Raw genomic sequence first — 21,695 nt, forward strand, 5'->3', positions numbered from 1 at the left:
CAACTATTTCAAAAAACTTTGTGAACAAAACAAATAAAATTAAAATTAAAAAGCACTCATGATTTTTGTAAATTTAGTATATTATTTCTTTGTTGTTAGAAATGTCTGACATGTATGACTTTATCACAATGTGTCGGCTGCTGTAACTAAAAAGTAACCAGAGTGTACACAGTTTAAGCTCAGTGTACACAGACTCACCCACACCGGGTTTTTACAACGTGGTTTCTGTTTGCAAAGTTGGCTTTTAAAGGAATACTCCAGCTGCAAAATGAACATTTGTATATCAATCAGTCATGCAACATTACCTTGTTTAGAAAGCTTTTTTTCTCACATGCTTCCAAAGAAAACATAGAGCATACTGATTGATTTATTGATTGGCGATCACAATGGTATGCTCAGTACTTCCCAAACACATGCATTTTCACTTAAACCTTACTTTTAAATCTTATCTAAAAGTGAACTTTTTTTTGCTCCTTTCAAACCAAGCAGCAAAAAAGAGGCTGAAAAATGACATCAATGCAAAGTGCCAAAGGCTGCAGTCCACTTGAGTAAATCCAAACTCTACAGCAGAAATAAATGTTTACTTTTTTCGCCTCTATAGCTAATTAACAACTCATGTCAGTTGCACAGGTTTTTTTTTTTTTTAATATAACTTGCCAATTTACATTTTATTAAGGCTAAAACTTGGCGTACTTATTGGCAGGGCTGCTTGAGTGACAGGATTGAGGCTGAGGCTGCCTGCGAGGCGTCGCTTCAGACTGCGTCAGGTCCACCCCTCGCTCCGCAGCTTCAGCCTCTTGTCCAAATATGGTCACCTCTGTCTCTAGGAAAACATTGTGGCAAAAGCCTACATGCTGAACTCCAAGCTCCAAAACAGCAGTCCACTGACTAATGGTGGATGTCAAAGTTGCCACAGCTTTTAAATATAGTCTGTGGTTCAAAGCCAGATTTCAAAACGTGGGCTTTTGGTAAAAATGGATGTGTTTGGGGAGTACTGAGCACAATTAATCAATAAAACAATATGTTTGCCATTTACAGAGGCATGCAAGAAAATCAGTTTTCCTCACGAATTTAAGATAACAGCATCAATAAATGATTTACAGATTATCATTATCTGTCATTCATTGTCATCTGTTCTGTACTGTTAATACTTATACTCAATGATAACAACATCACTAAAGTGTCGTCCATATCTGGAACGAGAGAAAATGGGGTCCCTGAAGGGAAAAGGGTTTGAACCACTCTATTATATTGTAGCAATAATGTGGAAGTTGCAAACTGAGTCTTGTTATTCTTGTTCAGTGACAATAAAGGTATTGTCTTTTGCTCATTTATACAGTGTGTACTATTGTCAAAAGTGTACATTGCAGAACACGAGTACAAACCCTTTTTCAACGTACGTCTATGCTTGAAGGTCAAAGTTCATTTTTTACACTTACTTTCCCATTCATAGTGTCAGGCCCACAGTGTGTACACACACCACACCCGCCCTGAAGTCAGAACCTGGTGTATAAGTTGTTGATATACAAATACATACTATATGCCCACTTTGTTCCTCAATTACTGACCTCGTCATATTAGGTACACCCATTTCAAAGGAGATACGCCCCAAAACTAAACACTTGGGTTTTGTCTTTGAAGGTGGTTGCAGCTGCCCAAATAGCCATTGTTTGTCCTGTCCTATCAGCATAGAAACTGGGCCCTGGCAAGAGTGATGTCAGACTGGGTATAAGAGTTTTGGCCGTGCCTTTGCCCTCCTGTTTGCGGATTTAGCCAGCGGTCATCTACACTGCCAGACCCCCTTGTCAGGAGCCGTACAGGAATCTCTACAGGTGAGATCAGGGGAGATGTAAAGCAGTGTTTCCTCCAAACCAAGGTTGTCCACTTTGGCAACCTGGGAGCGTCTTAACGCCTCGCTCTCAGGTTTTTGGTGTATTATCAGTGAAATAAGATTAAACTGGCTCTAGTTGGAATGAAAACCTGCAGAAGCTTCGATGACGCAGGAATGGACGCAGGAGGATATTTGTTTCGGGGAATTGTTATTGGAAAATACTACCAGATATGAAGTGAAATTTTAAGTCTTTTACATTTTAATATTTCTTTGCGTCTACTTGCAGCGATGGCGTTCCAGTCAAATGTGATCAGCTCGCAGCCTCAGACCTCACAGTACACTGTGTCCTCCGGATTAACCGACTGGAGTTCAAATGTGTGCGACTGCTGTGAAGACTGCGGCATCTGTAAGAGTTTACGTGTGTTTGTGGAAGTAAGCAAGCAGTAAAAAAAATTAACCGTCACTGTGACATAAACGTGACAATATGTCTCTATCTGCCAGGTCTTTGTGCAACGTTCGTCCCGTGTATCCTGGGCTGTAAGGTGGCCCAGGATAACGGGGACAGCTGCTGCCTGCCCTTCCTTCCTGGTGCCATGATTGCTCTAAGGACAAGCATACGTAGCAGATACCACATTGAGGTAAGTATGCTAAAGTTCTCTAAACTAAGGCTTAAGCTCAGAGGGGAGCGAGCATTTGCTCCAAAACTGTGGAACGGATTGCCACTGCACATTAGACAGACCTCCTCACTGTCTCAATTTAAATCGCTTCTTAAAAACCACCTCTTTTCTTTGGCGTTTGACACCATGTAGCGTGTTGATTTTATGACTTTTTGTGTATATGCATACTTTTTTATTATTACCTTGTGCGGGCATTGCACTTTATTTAAAATATTTGATTTTATTTATTTTATGTGATTTTATTAGTGTTTTTATCTTATTTTATTGTGTTTTTATCTTATTTTATTGTGTTTTATCTTATTTTATTTGATTTTATCTTATTTTATTTGATTTTACCTGATTTTATTTTATCCTATTGTGCAGCACTTTGGAAACCTTGTGTTTGTTAAAAGTGTGATATATAAATAAAGTGGGTTGGATTGGATTGGAAAAACAAATGTTAGATGATGAAAACGATAATGCTGATTTCATACTGAAAACAGAATACTATTTTGGAGAAACTCCAGAATTGTTCTTTTGATTTTTTTTTGCATGAGATAATGATGTTAATCACCAGTTTAATGTCCCCTTGCTTCTTCCCAGGGCTCAGTGTGTGATGACTGGGTAGTCATGGCCTGCCTGCCTCTGTGTGGACTGTGTCAGATGGCACGGGAGCAGAAGAGGAGAGGATAAAAAGATTTGACGTTGAATCTCATTTTTTAAACTACAAAGAAAGAGGACATGTGGAAGTTTACATTGCTTGGTTTGGACAAGATTTTCTGTATTTAAATTAAAAATGTTTAATTTACTGGCATTACCACTATTAGGTACTGCCAACGAACAAAATTTACAGTCTAAGAATTATTGCCTGATAATCAGACTGAATTGCCAATTTATTTCATATTATTATGAAATGATATCTATCTATTATATATATATATATATATATATATATATATATATATATATATATATAAATTACAACAGTGAAAAAAAATCAACAAGCCTGAACTTTTACACCGAACATTGAATAATAAGTGACCTTCTTTATAATGAAATTGTCTTAATGCAACAAACAAGTGATGAAATGATGTAGAAAATTAAAACTTTTCCCTCACAGTAAATACACAGTTTTACAGTGGTGAATTTACACACATTGTTTATTTTGGAATAAAATGATACCTGAATACTGCTTTTCTTAAATACTATGTTATTTAATAATGCTTATCAAGCATTCTATTAATTTTCTATAATGATATAAATGTATCTATGTTTAATTCACTAATTTATAATAACCTGAGCAACAGTATTTCAATAAAAAAGCACACAGATTTCTCATGTTGTGGTCGAATGTGAAAGGAGAAGAAAGGGTTGCACCCGTCTTCCTTTTTCAGACTAAATGTAGGAAGAAATCCACTGCACAAGAAGCTCTCTGAAGAGGGGAGATGAGGTTAACGGCTTTTATTTCAACAGGTGAGGCTTTTGTGACAAAATAAAAAATGTTACTGATTTTAACTTCAAATATAGCAACATATTTGGAAACTGGCAAGTGTTTTTCAGATCAGCCGAGTGTGAAAGATCGTGTGGAAGATTATAAGAGGGTGACGTCTCACAGGATATCGTTGTGATTCGCAAAACATGTTTATGGGATAATGGACAGTTTTTAGACTAAAAATAGCTCTTTTAATGTGGTTGAATTTTATATGTAGGAAAAATAATGGAGGAAAGTATATGACGTTAAACGTACGTACAAAGATTTTTTGGGAATGGTGTCATTATTTACAGAAGGGTCGTCGTAAAATGTTGTAATAATTTAGTTGTTGGTAGCTCACACCTGTAGCTAAAAACTCCAGCCCAAGTTATTCACATTTTAGCCCAGAGTGTCCACCACTTGTGAGATGTTTTTAAAGTAGGTAAAGCTGTGGAATATAACAAATATAACAAATGAAAGCAAATGTTGGGGGGGAGATGAAGAGGAACATGAGCAAAAAGTGAAAGGGGATATGAAAACAACACAAAAGAGGAACCCTTTTTTTCTTTGTACTGTGCAAGGTTCAAAATTTGTTTTGTAAGAGCAATACCTCCACAGATACTTATTGGATATCGTGACATAAGATTATTTTGGGAACCTCACTGGTGAACTGGAGTTTTGGTTCTGGTATGATACACTAACAACACTTTTGGCAGGAATACAAAGAATTTATTATTATAAAAAATATCTATAAGATTGAACTAATATTTATAATGTTTTCATTAGTCTATAATCACTTGAAACTCAAAATTGTGTTTTCATTACCTTAGAATAAGTACACAAGTAACCTGTGACCTCATCACTAGATGCCACTACATCCAACAAGCTAAATCTTCAAAAGGTAAATGTAAAGCTTTTACAGATATTTACACTGAAATTATCCACCTACTGTATGAATACCAGAGACCAAAGCAGTTTAGAGACAGATACCTTTAAGGAAAATTTCACCCTCACCCTGTATATCAGTTACTCAATGTATGTTACCTTGAATTTGTATGAATCAGTTATTTTTTTTACTCTGTATGCCTCCATGGTGAATGGAGAATATAAAAAGGTGAACAGTCTCCATGAGTGGAAGTAATAAGGTTCAGCGTTTAACAGCAGCAAAACTACAACCTGATTCCAAAAAAGTTGTAAGTATAAATAAATACAAAATGCACTGATTTGCAAATCTGTTTTGACCTATATTCATTTTAATACAATACAAACACAAAATATTCAAGGTTTAAACTGATAGGTATTGCCTGCAAATTATTTTAAAAAATGTTGGGAAAGGAGCAACAAAAGACTGGAAAACTTGTGAAGTGCTCAAACAACTCCTGGGACATTCAGCAATTAAACGGGTTAACTGGTAACAGTTTAAAGTATCATGATTGGGTATAAACGGGTATCCTCAAAAGGCTCAGGTGTTAATATTCAAGAACAGTGCAAGGTTCACTAATTTGTGAAAAAAATGCACGGGCTATTAGTTTAAGCACAACCTTTCTCAACGCATAGCTGCAAAAAATTAAGGGACTGGAGTATGTTGCAGGCATTACATTCAGAATGGGTGTGTATATTTATAAAAACAAAATTTTCAGTTTGAACATTAAATATCTTGACTTTGTACTGTATTCAATTGAATATAGATCAAAAGAGATTTCCAAATCATTGCATTCTGTGTTCATTTACAGTTTACATGGAAATAGAGCTGCACATCAAAACTTTAGTTTGCCAACAGCCTCATGCACGGTCGAGTAGGGTACCTGAATATGCCCCGATGTTTGCACAAGTTGAGCTCATAGCATGTGCATGCTCAAGCACGCTCAGGACACGCTATTTAGTGGTGGAGACGTTTTACATTGTCACATTCTTATTTAGACAGTGTCACACCAAAATGCACTTGATGAATGAGATTTGGCTTATAATCCATATCCAAATACTTTGACATAGTTTTTCGTTTCTCTGTCCTCAGATTCCTGAACCATCTTCATCTGATGAACAAGGCCAGAGAGGCCTTCTTGAAACATACTGGCAACATAGTATTCCTACAAACCAAACCAACAAAGAAACTGATGAAAGTACTGTAAAAGACAAGTTTGTTCAGACTCCCAACAAGATAAAATGGCAAGTCTAACCTATCAACTGTTGTCACTTACAGTTGTTCTCAGTGCTGTTCGACTCGTCAGTGGTTACAGCTTCCACAACTGCATCGAAGACGCAAACTCATATAGAAAAAGTTTCAAATGTGCCCGTCGGAAGGAAAGTAACCTGCCTGCTATCATAAAAGACCTGCCGCAATCTGCTGTAAATCTCACCATCACCAGTAACCCCGTGTGGCACATTCCCAGAATGAGCTTTGCTAATCTGACGAACCTTCAACACCTCTGTATAGATCACAATCACTTGAGGATCATTGATCAATTTGCTTTCCACAACTTGCATCAACTCAAGTCTCTAAATTTGTCCTTTAACAACATATCAGAGCTCAGCACTTCTGTGTTCAATGACCTGCCCAGCCTCACCTTTCTCTCGCTGACAAACAACACGCTAAAACAGTTCCCTGAGAGCATTTTCTCCACTCTTCTCAATCTGACCACCTTAATCATGAGGGAAAATTTTCTGACAAATTTTACAGGGATTGCTAAGTCTGTGTCACATCTAACAAAGCTGGCGGTATTAGATCTTTGCTTTAACAATCTCACCTCTCTGAGCCACTCAAATGTGTCACTACCCAAATCCCTCACTACATTGTACATATGTAGAAATAATCTGTTGACATTAGGATGCAAGCATTCGTTTCTTAGCTTCATTCAGCGGCTAGATTTGTCATACAATCCAGGGCTCCCTACCATGGCTTTTCAAGGCGTCGATTTAAGGCGTATAAACTATCTGCGTTTGCGTTCTACAAATGTCAAGATAGTGGAGTTTTTAAACATCAGCAATGTCAACGCAGGTCACGTTGATTTCTCTGACACGGGCCTAAAAAATGACAGCCTGCTCATGAAATTATGCATGTTGCTACAGAGAAAAGTAAAATGGATTAAACGATTAGGCCTGGGTGATAACGGGATTGAGAGTATAACAAACTACACATTGTACCATTGTCCTAAAATCACAGGGGTTTTGGATCTATCCCGCAACAACCTGAAAAGCACAAACTGTCTTGACTTTCTTAAAAATCAGACACAAATAAAAAACATCACTTTAGAGCATAACCATCACACCACCCTCAAAACCTGTAAAACAAAAGAGATGATTTATCTAAAAAGCATAGAAGAGCTGAGCTATCGTTACAACCGCATCCTCTCAGTCGACGCTTACGCTTTCTATCATACACCGAATATCAAGACGCTAAAGCTCAACATAAACACAATTGCTTTTCTCCATCGTCAGGCTCTCAAACGGCTGACAAAGCTCGAGATGCTCCGTCTGGACAATAACCTCTTGACCGATTTGTTCAATGACACCTTTGAAAATAATGCCAACCTGCAAATCCTTAACCTACGCAACAATCGTATTTCTGTCATTTTTAATGGGACCTTCCTCAGTCTTGGAAATCTGAATACACTGGACCTAGGAGGTAATAAGATCACTCATTTTGAGCCATCTGGCCTTGATGGACTAACAAGTCTGTCCAAATTCTATCTAGATGGAAACAACCTCAAAAAGATTGACACATCCCTCTATCATGTGTTTCAAGACACACTAACAGTTCTGGATTTACAAAGTAACTTGATTACCATCTCAAATGAAGAGAGCAGTTCACCATTTATGAATCTCAGTAAACTCAGTGATCTGAAATTGGATGGGCAACGGCCACATGGCATTGCCGTTTTACCCCGACATTTTTTCCGTGGCCTCCACTCGCTGAAATTTCTGTATCTCACCAATAATAACATTAATTATCTTGCTCCTGATGCCTTTGATGATCTGACAGGCTTAAATTTCCTCTCACTGGATTACTGCTGTGTTGGGGTGACAAAATTGCAACCAGGAGTTTTTAAAAATCTAAGAAATTTAACCATCTTGACTGTAGAAAACATGGGTATTCAGAACTTCTCGAAGGACGTTTTTGGTAATCTAACAAGGTTATACAAACTGCAACTTAACCGCAACGTGATGCAGAGCATTGAAGTCGAAGCACTAAAAAGTTTACGTGAACTCCACTACCTTGACATACGTAATACTCCTTTAAGCTGCACCTGCGAGAACAACTTGCTCCAAAACTGGACAGTGAATGACCCACATGTCCACGTGGTCTATCTGTACAATATGCCATGCCCACATGACGGCAAACAAAAATTCTACAACTTTGCCACCAACGTTTGTTACATAGATCTAGGAGAGTACCTGTTCTTGAGCACAGCAGTTGTGATTTTTCTGTTCACGGTCACTCCTCTACTTTATGTCAAACTCTACTGGAAAATGAAGTATGGCTACTATGTGTTCCGCTCCTGGTTTGGCGAGCATTGGCGCAGGATAAGAGAGCAGGAGGAAAACTGTAAATATGATGCATTTATTTCCTACAATTCCTCTGATGAACAATGGGTCATAGAGCAGTTACTGCCAAACCTGGAGGGAAATGGATCATCTTTTAAACTTTGCCTCCATCACAGGGACTTTGAGCCGGGCCGCAATATTGTGGACAACATCGTCTCTGCTGTATACAGCAGCCGGAAAACTATTTGTGTGGTGAGCAGGAACTTCCTACGAAGTGAGTGGTGTTCTCTGGAAATCCAACTGGCCAGCTACCGACTCTTCGATGAGCACCGGGATGTTCTCCTGCTCGTGTTTCTGGAGCCGATTTCTGAGAGGCAGGTGTCATCCTATCATCGCATGAGAAAAGTCATGTTGAAAAAGACGTATCTGCAGTGGCCTGGCTCAGACTGCACTGATCCGACGCAAGCCCAAGAAATGTTTTGGAGTAAGCTACGTAGAGCGATGAGAACAGGGAGCCGACTCGAAACAGAACATTTTGAGACTCACACGATGGATGAAAACAATTACTTGCAACCATAAAAAGATCTAACATTTTTGTATACCATTGTCAGGACACGCATCTGAGTATTTAAAAAGAATAATCACATTATCTGCTGCAGGGAAAGGGTCATTAAAGAAATATTTCACTGATATAAGGAAGGGCCTCATATAAAACTAGGCTGTCTGTGCAGTAGAAAGATGCAAACACTTTTGAAATTAGTGCCACATGATGAGAGAAAAAAGAGAAAATGGACTGTAGCACTCAGTTTTGCTAAAGAAGTAGAAAACCTATAACTACCAGACTACGCTGCACTGAACAGGACCAATAAATGCTCCTGCTGGTAGGTGACATGATGCACGGTTGTCCATTCAACACAAAGACGTTCCGCTTATAATATCGTGTATTAAAGTTAAACAGGGAGCTAAAAATCTTTATTTACAATCAACAATCAATGCCTGGCTTTATTGTTTGATTGGATTTTGGGCCAAGTCTGAGAGAGAGAGCGTGAGACAGAGACAGAAAGCGAGAGAGAGAAAAGCAACTTTGAATTTGAGAGAGAAAGACATGTCTCTTGATCTGCTTCTATACTCTTTGTGTCCACAGTGGCATGATAGGAAGCGGGCAAGTACAGCCTGTAGTTTAAGCAACAGCCTGAGAGCCAGTGATGACGTATCTTACATCATCTGGCAGAGTTTCTCAGGAGGGGGAGGATGGATATCTAGGCACTGGTTGGATTGAGGGGAATTTACCACAGTTTATCTACACATACTACTCACATTGTTATGATACAAAGCTGGTTGAGAATCAATGAAGTATCCCTTAAATATATGATGTAAATATGTGGTGTGATGCATTGTTAAACTAATACTGACATAAATCATACAAGCATGAATCAGAAATGTCAGGTAAGATATTGTACTTATTTTTATTTTATATTTAGCAATGCTTGACAATGCATGTGTTTCTTATAATTGCACAGATGTATTTGAATTTCCCATTGTAACACTTGTCCTTAAGAAGATGTGTGTACAGTTCTGCATAATAATAATTGTGCGTGTCTTTATCAGAGCATAAATTGGACAAAAGAATGAAAGAGGTAACTCTTACAGCTGTAGCTGTCACATTTAATACTGTGCTTCTAATAAAATATGAGCGCACCACATACATTTTTGCTAAACAAAAAGTCTTGATGGTATGAGTTAAGAGAGCTTTTTTAAAAATTATTATTTAGCCAAAGTTCACAGGCATGAGTCTATGCAGTGCTTCACCATGCATTAGTATAGTCTCATAGGAGGGAAGGACCACTGCTCAGGGCTCGGCAAAGAAGAGAGGGGAGCTGCTGGGTCTCTTTCAAGCATGTAGGATGGTGGGTAATGTGTCATGTCAGTGCGGTGGGACCTGAGGGGAGGGCAAGTTGAAGGATGACTGAATTGGTTGAAAGGCTGGAAGCTCTGATGAGGATAGTTATTTTGGGCAGCGAAGGAGAGTGCAAAAGAGTATCTGTCAGTTTCAAATGAGTCTTTCTCCTGGGGAAAGTGCATTGGCTCTGCTGAGCGTCTATCTGGCAGCTGTCCTCTGCAGGGAAAGAGAGGCTGGAAGTTGCTGCCACTGTATTGAGACTCACTGATCCGCTCTGGAACTGCTCTGGTGTGCTTCATAAAGCTGTTTTCAAATGAATCCAAAACAACAGTCTTGTTGCTCTTTGGCCTGTTGAAAATGTCTTCCCAGTGCTGAGATGCTGAGGCTTTTTCTCCCCAGCAAGAGGTGGGAGAGAACAACTGATGGCTGGCTGTGACTCCAGAGGGCTCAAACTCCATGCAGAACTGAGGGCTGCAAGTAGGTCTGAAGATATCATCCAAAAGGCTGACAGAAGTCTCCACGGGGCTCGACAACCATTCAGCAGTCTTTGCATAAAAATCAGAAAACATTTTACTTTTTCCAGGGTGAAGGAATACATTTAAAATATGGGAGGATTACTGTAGACGAATCTGGGTTAAATAAGTTGCCATTACTGCGATGGCATCTCCCTCGGTTCAAAGGGCAAGTTGTCTAAAGAAGTGCAGGTGATAAGTGATTTTCTACTTTTAGCTTTTCTTTCTGGTAATGTTACTTTTGTCAATGACGCTGAGGAGTTTGAGGAGAACCCCTGCAGTTATCAGCTGCTGCAACAGTAGCGGAAAACTTTGACTTCGTTAAAAAAAAAAAAAAAAAAAAAACGGATGGTGAAACAGTTGACATCAGCTAAGTTAACACTGCTTGGCTTGCTAATGTTAGTGGGTTATCATAGGGTTTTCCAAAGAATTGCAAAACTCATGCAAGTATTATTGCATTGCAGTATTATTGTGAAATATAGCGTCAGTTGCTCTAACAAGGGCAATGACCATAAAATAAACATTATACGGTCGACATCACAAACAGAATACGTACAATGTTTTCTGGTGTTTCCGCTTAATACCAAGTGTCGACTGACTGGTGACTCTCAGCATAATGCATCATAGCTACTTGAATTTACAGCAGGCCGCTGTTGAAAACACAAATAGCACATGTGGCTTTCCTGGTAAAAGCTTTCAATTTTACTTTAATCAGTTTTACATATGTACTCATTTGTTTATCTATGCCAACAACTTACGCAAGTTACTAAGAGCACAAATGAACACATTTGGCTGAAATTGAAGAGTTAAGACATTTGTTAAAGCAAAACACCAGCAGCTATGTTTAGCAGAAGTATTTCTTTTTAACCATGGGAAACCTAACTGTCATTTGGCCAACAGTCAATAATGTTTTATGCCAAAGTTTGTCATTAGTTATCTGAGTTGGTATAGAAAATCAACAACCTGGGGTACTCAGATAGTAGAGCGGACGCCCCATGTTCAGAGGTTATTTCCCATGGCAGCCGGCACAAGTTTGATTCCAACCTTGGCCCTTTGCTGCGGGTCATCCCCTCTCTCTCTCCCCCTTTCATGCTTAAGCTGTCCTATCTAATAAATGCAAAAAGCCCCAAAATAATCTTAAATAAAAAATATAAAGAAAATTGACAACCTTTGCTGCCGTCACCGTCAGCAGCAGACACAAAGGACAGTAATGGCGGCGCCAAGTTGGCATAACACAAAAGAAGGGTCACTGGATTTGTGTATAGGAAGAGAAACAGCTGGACTATAAGAGGAATAACGTAAATTAAGTGGGTGGCACAGTAAACTTAAGGTCCTACCTGGTCCAGGTTGTGGTGTAGCTGTGATTTGGACTTCCTGTTAAAATGCCCACTTCCCCTCATTCTGAAAGATGTGGTTTTCTGGGTGTCAAAACGAGGCTGACTGGCAGTGTCGGTTTGAAACGTTGTTGTAAATACATCTGAAAAGGAGAAAACACTGTCGATACATTTGATAGTATCACATTTTCACGCACAGGTTGTTTGCACAGATAAAACAAGCAAAACAAACAAAACAGATAAAACAAGCAGGAAGTACATCAACGGTTCCTCAACATACAGCTGTTATCTCAACAGCATAAAACCCACCACGTGACTGGAGGCGTGTGTTCAGTTACTTTTTCTGTACCAGCACAGTGTGCAGGTTGGTGATTAAAAAAAAAAGAAAAGAAAAAAAGTTATCCTATATTTGGTGCCTAGGATTTTTTTATACAGTTTAAATATTAGGACCAATTGGCTTTGCAAATGTTTCATAAGGAAAGAAATGCATGAAAAGACACTTAATGTATACATGGATGGGAAGTACCCATTTTTATTGCCTTTATTTGACAGGACAGACAGCGTGAAAGAGGGAGAGAGAGGGGGGACAACATTACCTATTTGATTTTAATTAAAATCCCGGAGCTGTCTAGTATTTTAGTGCTTACCTGGAATGAGAAGCTCATCCATCATGGTTCGCTTCTGACCCTGGACTTTCTTTTCGGGAACAACACCAAAGCTGAGGCATCCCTGCACCTTGAGGAGGTTCTCCTGAAGCCGGGGTCCATGTCTCTCCCGTAGGGCTCTTAACAACACCTCCCTGCTCTCCGACACCAGGTTTCTCCTCCTCAGAAGTGGGAACCGCAGACAGTCACACAAACTTGCTGCCAATGCGCTGACAGACCGGGCTACGCAGTTAGGATCTTGTTTTCTCTGCTGCATGTCAAAGCTGTCAGCAGCGTTTGAGCTGGACAGCTGAGGTGGACTCGGGCTGCGACCGTGAGCTCGTGTTTGGTGGTTCGGTGAGTCCAGATGAAGGTTCTTTGGGGTGTGCTCCAGAGTAGATATCATGTGTCCCTTCACCTTCCTGTTTAATGTCTTCACATTTTCTCTGACAACAGTGGGAGTCTGCTGTGACTCTCGTCCCTTTTCGGACACCACAGGGCTGCTCTTTTTGCTCTTGGTTATCGGCACATTAAGGGAGTTGTGTTTAGACGAGAAAGTGCTTTTAAAACTTTCAGATGAAAGATTAAGCTGTTGCTGCGTTCTCTGCCCCGGTGTCAAATCTGATCCCTCACTGATTATCTGCTCTGTCTTCCGGCAATCATCAAGGTCTGCTTTTTGCTCAAATGGTACGACCTCATCAGTGTCAGCGCACAACAAATCGTTAGTGGAAAATGAAGAAGGAATGTGAGATGTTGAAGACGGATGTGAAGCAGCATAGCTCCTCTCTGGTACTTGCTGTCCACTTTTCTCCCGTTTGCTCTGCTCAATTAACAAGCGCTCAATTTTGACAGACTTCACCTCGTGGTTGAAAAGGCCATGGTGTCCAATCAGACGACTGTCTGTGATGATACTGGGCTCCTGTGCAGCAGGACCGACATTCGGAAATGACGCATTTCTCCGTGCAGGACAATGGCAGCTACTATGACAGCAGTTACGGGAATGTGCCATGTCTGTGGCACTGCGTTGGTGATGGCAGTGATGTGACTTGTGCTTCGAGGCTTCTCTCCCATCACCTCTGATCTGACTTCTCTCCTTGCGACTCCGCAGTCGTTTCATCTTGCGCTGCCCATATGTCTTACTGTGCTTGTTTGAACATTTGTACCCTGCAGCGAATCTGTTCATCGAGCAGCGATTTTTAAGATGTTTTAAATTGCTTGTTGGAAACATTTACCACGTTGTGCCACCCTGCCACACGCGTGGCTCATTCTGCACCAGACTCTGTAGGAAGAAAAGTGCAGTTAGTAATCTCTAAGTCTGTAGAAATCAGAAATAAAAGAGCTAGAGAACCTCGTTGCACTTCAGTGAGGTCGGTTCTGCTATCAAATTATCAAGCAAATTCCTTAAGATTAAATGACAGTGGCTGAAGCCAAATGTTGACTGTCGACTTGTGGATTGTTACCTTACTAACTCTGATCATTCATACCTAAAGTGCATGCTAAAAGTATAAATTCATGACAACATGTACGTTAGAAATTCATGCAAGAGAGTGCAGAGTCTCTGGTGTGGATACTTTAGCAGACGGACAATAGCTGACATGTAAAACACTCACTTTATATGAGCATTAACTCATTCATTTTCACATAGAACCGCCTAATGAGGTTCCTCGTATTTTGGGTGGTTGGATCTTTTCTCTTAGCTGATTGAAAACAGATCTTTTCTTGTCTAAAGGCCATTTTACATAGATGCTAATCTTAATGCAATTAATGTCTATTTCATTTAAAAACATCTTACTCATGAAACAGTTATTTTAGTTATTACAATAGCAATCCTGAACACAGCTGCATAAAATTCTAACAATTTTAATGATAAGTTTAACAGACTACCATTTCTGGTGCATCCATTTTGCATTTTTGCACAGTTTATTTAATGTGCACCAAACAAATCAAAATTCCTTTGTATCTGTATGTACATTATATCAGAGCTTACTAAATTTCCTCATCCTGTGATAAAGAAAGAAAGAGATATCAACAAATATGGTATATTTTGACTAAAGCCTGACACAAACTTTACATTTTGAATGACTTCACGCTTTCTACAAGTTAGCAGTCAAGAACGCGCCTCAAGCTTATAATTTCTGACTCGGCAAACGTGACTCTTTCCAGGAAATGAACCGGTCAAAAATAATCAAATACTTGGTATTTCTCTTACTTATACTTAAAATTTAACATGAGTAAGTATAGAAAAGGCATCTGATGGATCACCGTCAGAAAAAGTGACCTTTACTAATGAAAGCCTATATCTTGAAATTAAACATACAGTATCCAAGTATTTCATCCACTTTAAAGACCGCATAAAAATTATTATTACTGACAACAGCAGCTTATAGAATTGTGACAATAAATAATGTAACTGCGCCCCCTGCAGCCACCTGACATTTGGATTCAGCCAAAGCATAACTGGAGCATATATCTGTAAGCTATGCTATTTGTACACATTTTATTAATAAACAATATAAAAACAATACATATGTAAACAGATAATACCAGGGGTTCAGAGCACAAACAGAAATCATATACCAGCTCATCAAATGCTATTCAGTGTACACAGATTCAATGTTTTCGTCGCTTTCCTAGTTTTGGAATACAGAATTGATGTAATGTATTGTTTGAGTTCATTCTAAAAAAAAAGAGAAAGGTTTTTGTTTGGAAAATTAATATTTATGAATTTGAGATTTTGCAAGTAGCCTGACAGAATCAAAATGATTATATGGTATTGATTTTCTTTGGTAGAGGGGTAAGTTAAAAAAAAAAGCCAACAATACATTCTCATAAGAAAGGTCAAAATTTAAATCAATATACTTGGGAATAAAAAAACAACAACACATATAGCAAGTTAACGCCAGAAGGAGGGCAGGACCAAAATAAATGACACAAATATTCTGGAATAAGTTGACAAAAATGAGCTGCACAATGTCCTTTATATATATATATACAATATTATATAATATATAATACATATATTTGTAGAAATACCTCGGTGGAATAAAAACGATGCATCACCTTAAAGTCACTTTAAGAGCTATTTCGAAGGTAGGATTATTCCAGTAGAAAACATTTGGAACATAAACTATTACTTTTTAAAATAAAGCACGTTTAGCCAAATTTATTACTGATCTTTTTAGAGCAGAAACAGGTCCAGTCGCTATGCTAGCTCGGATGGTGGTTAGCAAACAGGTGATAATGTCACCAGGTGCACTTTCACTTGCAGCGCACGTGTGTGCAGTTAAACGTATTTGAATGTAACTACTGGGAAACACTGTAACTAAACCTAATTTTAGACACATATCATGCGACAGAAACATTAAATCTATCACGAAACACTTTTATACAATCTTAAAACCGTAAATTAACAGCGCTGCTTACCGTCAGTCGTTTCTTGTCGCTTATCGATCCGTCGTTACTTGGCAACATGTCGTAGATGCGTTTCTATGCGCAGCAGCAACTCCCACGAACACCAACGAGCAGGGCGAGTCCACTTACACAGACGAGGGGGGGAACTGCCTCATCTTTTATATGCTTCTTCACTTAAACAAAGCTCAATTTAATTAATTTCTCCACGAGATGTGCTTTCACAATCAACGTCAATCACATAGTACTAATAAAGTGTAATATAATTCTAAAACGCACGAAAAAGTATATGTTGTTGCCCATGATCAGCAATGGTACTGGCAACTATAGTGAAAATTTACTTCCTGAAACTGAATTAGGAGATGACGATTTTTTGATTACATGGTATCCTATTTTCTGTAATATCTTGAAATTTTTGCTTCTATACAAAGCTCTGCCTTTTCACTTTTGCACAATACAAGCGCGCATACTTTAATAACAATCTGTGTTAGTCGTGTGGCCGGTATCTCTCTTTTAAAATACATCTATCTTGTGCTTCTAGGTTAGCTACTGTGGCTAATTCTAGCAACCTCTTTAGCAAGCAATTATAGCTATACTGTATTGATTTAAAGGATTGTTTCCGTTGTGAAAAATTACTAAAAACGTGACTGTTTTCCCAAGACAGATAGAGACAAGTCATGAGTGCAGGAGAACCAAACCCAGCCGCCACACCCACCCCCTGTCAAGACACCCAGGGAGATGGACGATGGATGTCTTTGGTGTGTGAAATAATACTATTATTATGGGTTTTCTATCACTTGATCCTGGTGCTTTACATAGCTAGTATAACAGCCATGATTTCTGAGGTTTTGCTAGTCTGCATGGTTGCTAATGCTAAGTTTTGTGCATCCAAAGTGAAAACAAAACACATTAATAGTTAATTAGCTGTCATGTATTGTGATTGTGTAGGTTATAACTGTATGGTCAGTGTAGCTATTGTCCTCCAATGTCCACCCAGAGGGAAGGACAATTCCAAATATCTATTTGTCCTAGACATAACTGAGCTCAATATGAGATTTTGACCTTTTTTTTTTCATTCATAATACATTAAATTCCTAAGAAATAGCCCTCCTCTTGTCTCAGCCAGATCCCAATTTAAGATCTCAAAATGCTCCTTTTCCTGTCTTGCTGCAGTAATCTTAATTTGTCTGAAATAATCAGATCTTGAAATTACAGTAAGATTAAAAATGAAATTTGATTGTCTTAAAAGACAGCCTGCTTAATTTCAGAAATTAGAAACAGATCAAAATGTAGTAATCTCCAAATAAGAACCTGACTGATTTCTGATGAGACAAAGAAAAGACTATTGTGGGCAGCAAACGTTTTCCTCTGGGCATATCTAAAAGTGAGTTTATGAGTCTGCATTTCTCACGTAAAGTCAAGGGTGATTTCTAAGTCTGTGTCTTTTTCTTTCTGTCTATTTGTAGCATAACCGCTTTGTGTCTGACAGCAAAGATAAAGAGCCTGATGTTCTGTTTGTTGGAGACTCGCTTGTTCAGCTCATGCACCAGTTTGCGGTAAAACATGAATCACACACTGATAGCTTGTCTTGTTCTCTTAATGATCTTCTATGAGAACTTTAAATATTGTGTAAACTTATATTACATCACACGGAGGGTTTGTTGTTGTGGTTTGTGTGCAGATATGGCGGCAGCTGTTCTCTCCTCTGCATGCCCTCAATTTTGGAGTGGGTGGTGATGCAACACAACACGTGCTGTGGAGACTGATGAACGGCGAACTGGATAACATCAGCCCAAAGGTCCAAATCCCCGCCAAAAAGAGAGAACATGATCATGCTTGTTTATTCACACAGTAGACTCATTGTGCTTTTTGCTAAAATTCCAGCTCTAGGTATTTTGACCCTTAACCGTCAATGACATGTGCTCAGTCATGTGTTTCTTTTTTGTCGTTTTAGGTTGTGGTGCTGTGGGTAGGCACTAACAATCATGGTCACACTGCTGAACAGATCTGTGAAGGCATCATGGCTATTATCCAAGTCATCAAGAACAAGCTCCCCCATGCCCAGACGCTTGTACTCGTAGGTTTTATTTTGATGCATTCCTTTAGGAAAATGTTAATCTACCTGCATGTCTGTTGAAAATGACAAATGAAGTTCATACAACCATCAAACTGCACAGTGATGTCAACCCTTTTAGCTCCATCTTCGCTTTGTGACTGACGGACGAATGTATGTGAAGTGTTTGGAACACAGTAAAGTTTTATGTGAAAGCAGAGCCCCGATTGTACGCTGAGTCCCTTTAACTAGCCAGCTGTGGCAGTGTTTCCCCAAACATTCATTTATTTGTGGCAGCATGCCACGATTAAAACACCTGCCACCACAAATAGATTTTCTATTTATGTTGCCGGACCATTCATTTGGAGCGCTGTTAAAATATATATATATATATATTTATATACACACACATCACTCTCGGAGTGCAGAGTGTACTTTGGTCACAGACGGAGCAACAGAATTTCAGGCACATGGAAAATGAACGTTTTTGTTTTTTTTAAACTCACGGAGGGCTCCACCTGTGCTACAGTCTCGAACCCGTGAAAATCTCAAAATTCAGAGAGACACAGACTGATACAAAGGGAAAGGCATTTAAAAGAAAAAGAAAGGTTGCTGCTGTCATCATGAGGTGATTAGATTAGATATACCAGCATGGTTAATATGGAAAAAGAAAAAAGTGGGGACTCATTACCTCTGAAATGGTCACAAAGTTCGAATATGCATCGATTCCTTGATTATTTATATTCGTTTAGTCCGAAAGGGTCCACCTATCAAAATAATCAAAACAAGTTTGCATAAAAATTAATCCAAGTTGTGAATCTTGTTTTAAAAGGATAAAGAGGTGTTATACAAATTGGAATATTCATAATGATGTGTAAAAAATACAAACAAAAAAGGTCATAGTGTTTCCAACTGTTGAGCAACAATTTTGTTAGAAAGGAATTAGGTCCGTTACATTAAAAAATAAAAATAAATTTATAGCGCACTTTTCATACAAGGAATGCAGCTCAAAGTGCATCACGATAAAAGAAGTACGACACTAAAAAAACAAGATTAGACAATCATAAGACATGTTGTGATAAACAAGATCTAAGAGTATTTAAATGCCTGTCCAAAATGTATGTCGGTTGAGTTCAGTGTTTGAAGCAAAGCCCGGGATATTAATTGAAATTTTACAGTATGCTACTTTTGACACTAAATGTAAAAGTCCTTGTTTGGGTTGAGATTTAACTCCATGTGTAGTTGCTGTGTGTTCGATGGGGCTTCAAACTTCATTGGTATTTCAACTAACACGTGGATGCCTGATTAAGCCTTTAATGTTGCCTTGAAGTTTTAATGTTGGGAAACTTTCCTTCAGACAGTAAACATTTTATTACACTGAGGCCTTTATTTCGTGAACTATTACTAAAAATCCAAAGGAGTGTTTCACCTTATAACCATACACCTGTTTTCCAGGGTGTACTGCCCAGAGGTAAATCGCCAAACCCTCTGCGGGACCGAAATGCCAAGGTGAACAAGATGGTCCAGGAGGCTGTATTGTCCCTCCCCCATGCCTCTTTCCTCAACGTGGACCCGGGCTTTGTCCACTCCAATGGCAGCATCTCCCATCAGGACATGTACGATTACCTTCACCTGACTCCTCAGGGATACCAGGCGGTGTGCGAACCTCTGCACGCCCACCTCAAGTCTATGCTCGATAAACCTGCTGAGAACTGAGCAGCCAGGCCACAAACTTACACTACAACAGTGGTCATCATCCCTGTTTCCAGAGAGCCTCACGCTCAGCCTGTCATCACCTTAAAGGATAGATAGAATCAGTTATTTGGGGCTAAGAGCTGCACTCATTATTTGTCCTCTCCATGGCCAGGGTTGGTGACCACTGTTACAGATAATGGGACCATAAAGCTTTTTGTGTTTATGATACAGTCTGAAATCAAATTTGCTGCATTATAAAAAGATAAAGACTTGCCTCAATTCCCGCTCAGCACCTGTTCCACTAGCTTTTGGTTCCCGGTGTTTTTCCATTGAAGGATTACTTCATTTCTCTGTCACGATACAAATGATGAATATGATACCGGGAACTCCCGTCAGTCAACCACGGGGATCAGAGCCAAACAGTGAAATGAAACATGAAGGGATGACTCTGGAAAACACTGTAAATAAATCCAGTGCTCATGAATAAAGCTTTAAAAAAAGATGCAACTTTTTACTCAAATGAAGATATGTTGTAGGTCAAAACATTAGTTGCTGCACCTTGTTAAAAACTTTATTTTAGAGCTGCACCCCAGATCTCGCCCTTACATGTACAGCTCACATGAGACTATAAGAGTAATAATTTACCTTACAGTAATGACAGATATCTGCTTTCCAGAAGAAGAAAACCTGGAACAAAATGCTCTGTCCACCCGAGGCTACTAGAACAGGTACAAGTAGGGAAAGAGTGTGAGACTTTGACTCTTTAGGTGCCAGAATATGTCTGGTAAAAACAAACAAACAAAAAAAATACAACATACTATTACTGCCCTAACCTTGAAATTGCTGTAATTCGTCATTTTGGTTTCTCACTTTCACTATGGGTTACATTTATTTTTGCGATAGCTTTATTTTCTTTGTTGTGGTGTCTTTTGTTTATGTATATGTTAATTTGAATGACCAAATGTTTATGATTGACCATCACTGTTTACTTGCCTTTTATCATGTCACAGGTCTCATTATTGTCCGTGTACCTTTTTGCTTCACCTATTGTAACAGCGACAGGTTTTGAGAGGCCGTGTTTGTTGCAAACATAGATGTATTTGAGTAGGTCGTGAAGTCGTATAGATATATCTAAAGTCACTAGTGCTTCAAGTTTAATATCTGCAACATAATGGCCAATCAGAATATTCAAAAAAAAGCTTTACTTTACACTAAAATGCTTCTGAGCCTCTTGGACAAGGATTGTGTCGCAGGACTTGAATTATGCTTCAGGATGGCTGATTGTGTAAATGGTGGAAGAATGCATTAAAGATGAAAAACAGTTTCAGTGTCTCTTGATTGATTGATCAGATCTGCGTGCTGACATTGAGTAAGAGATGTTGATGTATTGTCATTGATGCAGCGCTACTTTTTTTTGCCTCATGGCTGGTTACTAAGCAGCAGGTTCATTAAGAGTTTATATACACAAAGATCTATTTCTTTCGGTCGACTTGTTTTGCTCTGGTCTCAGTTGTTAGCAAGCTTTTCTGAAACCCAAGGAGGGTGAACAAGTCTCATCTCGACCTTAAGCTGCAACAACAGTCATCACACATAATACGATACCTTATACTTAAAATTTTGGCTGTTACTTATAGCAAACATGATCTTACATGTGACAGTTAGTGGCATGTTCATAACAGTGGTGTTGAGGGGCGGATAACAAGCATTCT

At 38.9% G+C, this 21,695-nt stretch overlaps 4 protein-coding genes across 7 annotated transcripts; 3 read left to right on the top strand and 1 right to left on the bottom strand.

Moving 5' to 3' along the window:
• Positions 1-1,579: 1,579 nt before the first annotated feature.
• Positions 1,580-3,407, top strand: cnfn (cornifelin). The gene is made up of 4 exons (XM_042490806.2): positions 1,580-1,832; positions 2,118-2,237; positions 2,333-2,469; positions 3,091-3,407. Exons 2-4 carry the CDS (start codon positions 2,120-2,122, stop codon positions 3,178-3,180), a joined length of 345 nt encoding a protein of 114 aa, XP_042346740.1. The 5' UTR covers positions 1,580-1,832; positions 2,118-2,119; the 3' UTR covers positions 3,181-3,407.
• A 433-nt stretch (positions 3,408-3,840) lies between these two features.
• On the top strand, positions 3,841-10,143 carry tlr21 (toll-like receptor 21). Of its 2 annotated transcripts, XM_088084322.1 has the most exons (4): positions 3,880-3,960; positions 4,577-4,645; positions 4,789-4,859; positions 5,973-10,143. In XM_088084322.1, exon 4 carries the CDS (start codon positions 6,122-6,124, stop codon positions 9,017-9,019), a length of 2,898 nt encoding a protein of 965 aa, XP_087940448.1. In that variant the 5' UTR covers positions 3,880-3,960; positions 4,577-4,645; positions 4,789-4,859; positions 5,973-6,121; the 3' UTR covers positions 9,020-10,143. The 2 variants fall into 2 exon arrangements, with proteins under 2 accessions (XP_042346730.2, XP_087940448.1); XM_042490796.2 differs by lacking the exon at positions 4,577-4,645 and having other exon boundaries at positions 3,841-3,960.
• Positions 9,883-16,398, bottom strand: prr19 (proline rich 19). The gene is made up of 4 exons (XM_088084323.1): positions 16,254-16,398; positions 12,834-14,109; positions 12,190-12,329; positions 9,883-10,885 (listed from the first exon to the last, which is right to left on the bottom strand). The coding sequence occupies exons 2-4, from the start codon at positions 14,056-14,058 to the stop codon at positions 10,256-10,258; spliced, it is 1,995 nt and encodes a 664-aa protein (XP_087940449.1). The 5' UTR covers positions 14,059-14,109; positions 16,254-16,398; the 3' UTR covers positions 9,883-10,255.
• Positions 16,399-16,557: 159 nt separating this feature from the next.
• pafah1b3 (platelet-activating factor acetylhydrolase, isoform Ib, gamma subunit) lies at positions 16,558-21,308 on the top strand. 3 transcript variants are annotated; one of them, XM_042490804.2, is made up of 6 exons: positions 16,558-16,622; positions 16,903-16,996; positions 17,705-17,794; positions 17,920-18,036; positions 18,193-18,315; positions 19,747-21,308. In XM_042490804.2, exons 2-6 carry the CDS (start codon positions 16,916-16,918, stop codon positions 20,005-20,007), a joined length of 672 nt encoding a protein of 223 aa, XP_042346738.1. In that variant the 5' UTR covers positions 16,558-16,622; positions 16,903-16,915; the 3' UTR covers positions 20,008-21,308. The 3 variants fall into 3 exon arrangements, with proteins under 3 accessions (XP_042346738.1, XP_042346736.1, XP_042346735.1); XM_042490802.2 differs by having other exon boundaries at positions 16,565-16,622; positions 16,899-16,996; XM_042490801.2 differs by lacking the exon at positions 16,558-16,622 and adding an exon at positions 16,644-16,779.
• Positions 21,309-21,695: the final 387 nt, after the last annotated feature.

This window comes from Plectropomus leopardus, chromosome 11, assembly GCF_026936395.1.
Source record: "Plectropomus leopardus strain MGB_pleo_1.0 chromosome 11, ASM2693639v1, whole genome shotgun sequence".
Classification (NCBI taxonomy): domain Eukaryota; kingdom Metazoa; phylum Chordata; class Actinopteri; order Perciformes; family Serranidae; genus Plectropomus; species Plectropomus leopardus.

Bases quoted from the DNA above. Each gene is read 5' to 3' on its own strand.
- cnfn (XM_042490806.2), top strand. From the start codon at position 2,120: ATGGCGTTCCAGTCAAATGTGATCAGCTCGCAGCCTCAGACCTCACAG. The intron at 2,238-2,332 runs GTAAGAGTTTAC...TCTATCTGCCAG, and splicing joins CTGTGAAGACTGCGGCATCT to GTCTTTGTGCAACGTTCGTC. The intron at 2,470-3,090 runs GTAAGTATGCTA...GCTTCTTCCCAG, and splicing joins GTAGCAGATACCACATTGAG to GGCTCAGTGTGTGATGACTG.
- tlr21 (XM_042490796.2), top strand. From the start codon at position 6,122: ATGGCAAGTCTAACCTATCAACTGTTGTCACTTACAGTTGTTCTCAGT.
- prr19 (XM_088084323.1), bottom strand. From the start codon at position 14,058: ATGTTTCCAACAAGCAATTTAAAACATCTTAAAAATCGCTGCTCGATG. The intron at 12,330-12,833 runs GTAAGCACTAAA...TCTCCTTTTCAG, and splicing joins GGATGAGCTTCTCATTCCAG to ATGTATTTACAACAACGTTT. The intron at 10,886-12,189 runs GTAGGACCTTAA...TTTTATGCAAAG, and splicing joins TACACCACAACCTGGACCAG to ACTGCTGAATGGTTGTCGAG.
- pafah1b3 (XM_042490804.2), top strand. From the start codon at position 16,916: ATGAGTGCAGGAGAACCAAACCCAGCCGCCACACCCACCCCCTGTCAA. The intron at 16,997-17,704 runs GTGTGTGAAATA...GTCTATTTGTAG, and splicing joins ATGGACGATGGATGTCTTTG to CATAACCGCTTTGTGTCTGA. The intron at 17,795-17,919 runs GTAAAACATGAA...GTTTGTGTGCAG, and splicing joins AGCTCATGCACCAGTTTGCG to ATATGGCGGCAGCTGTTCTC.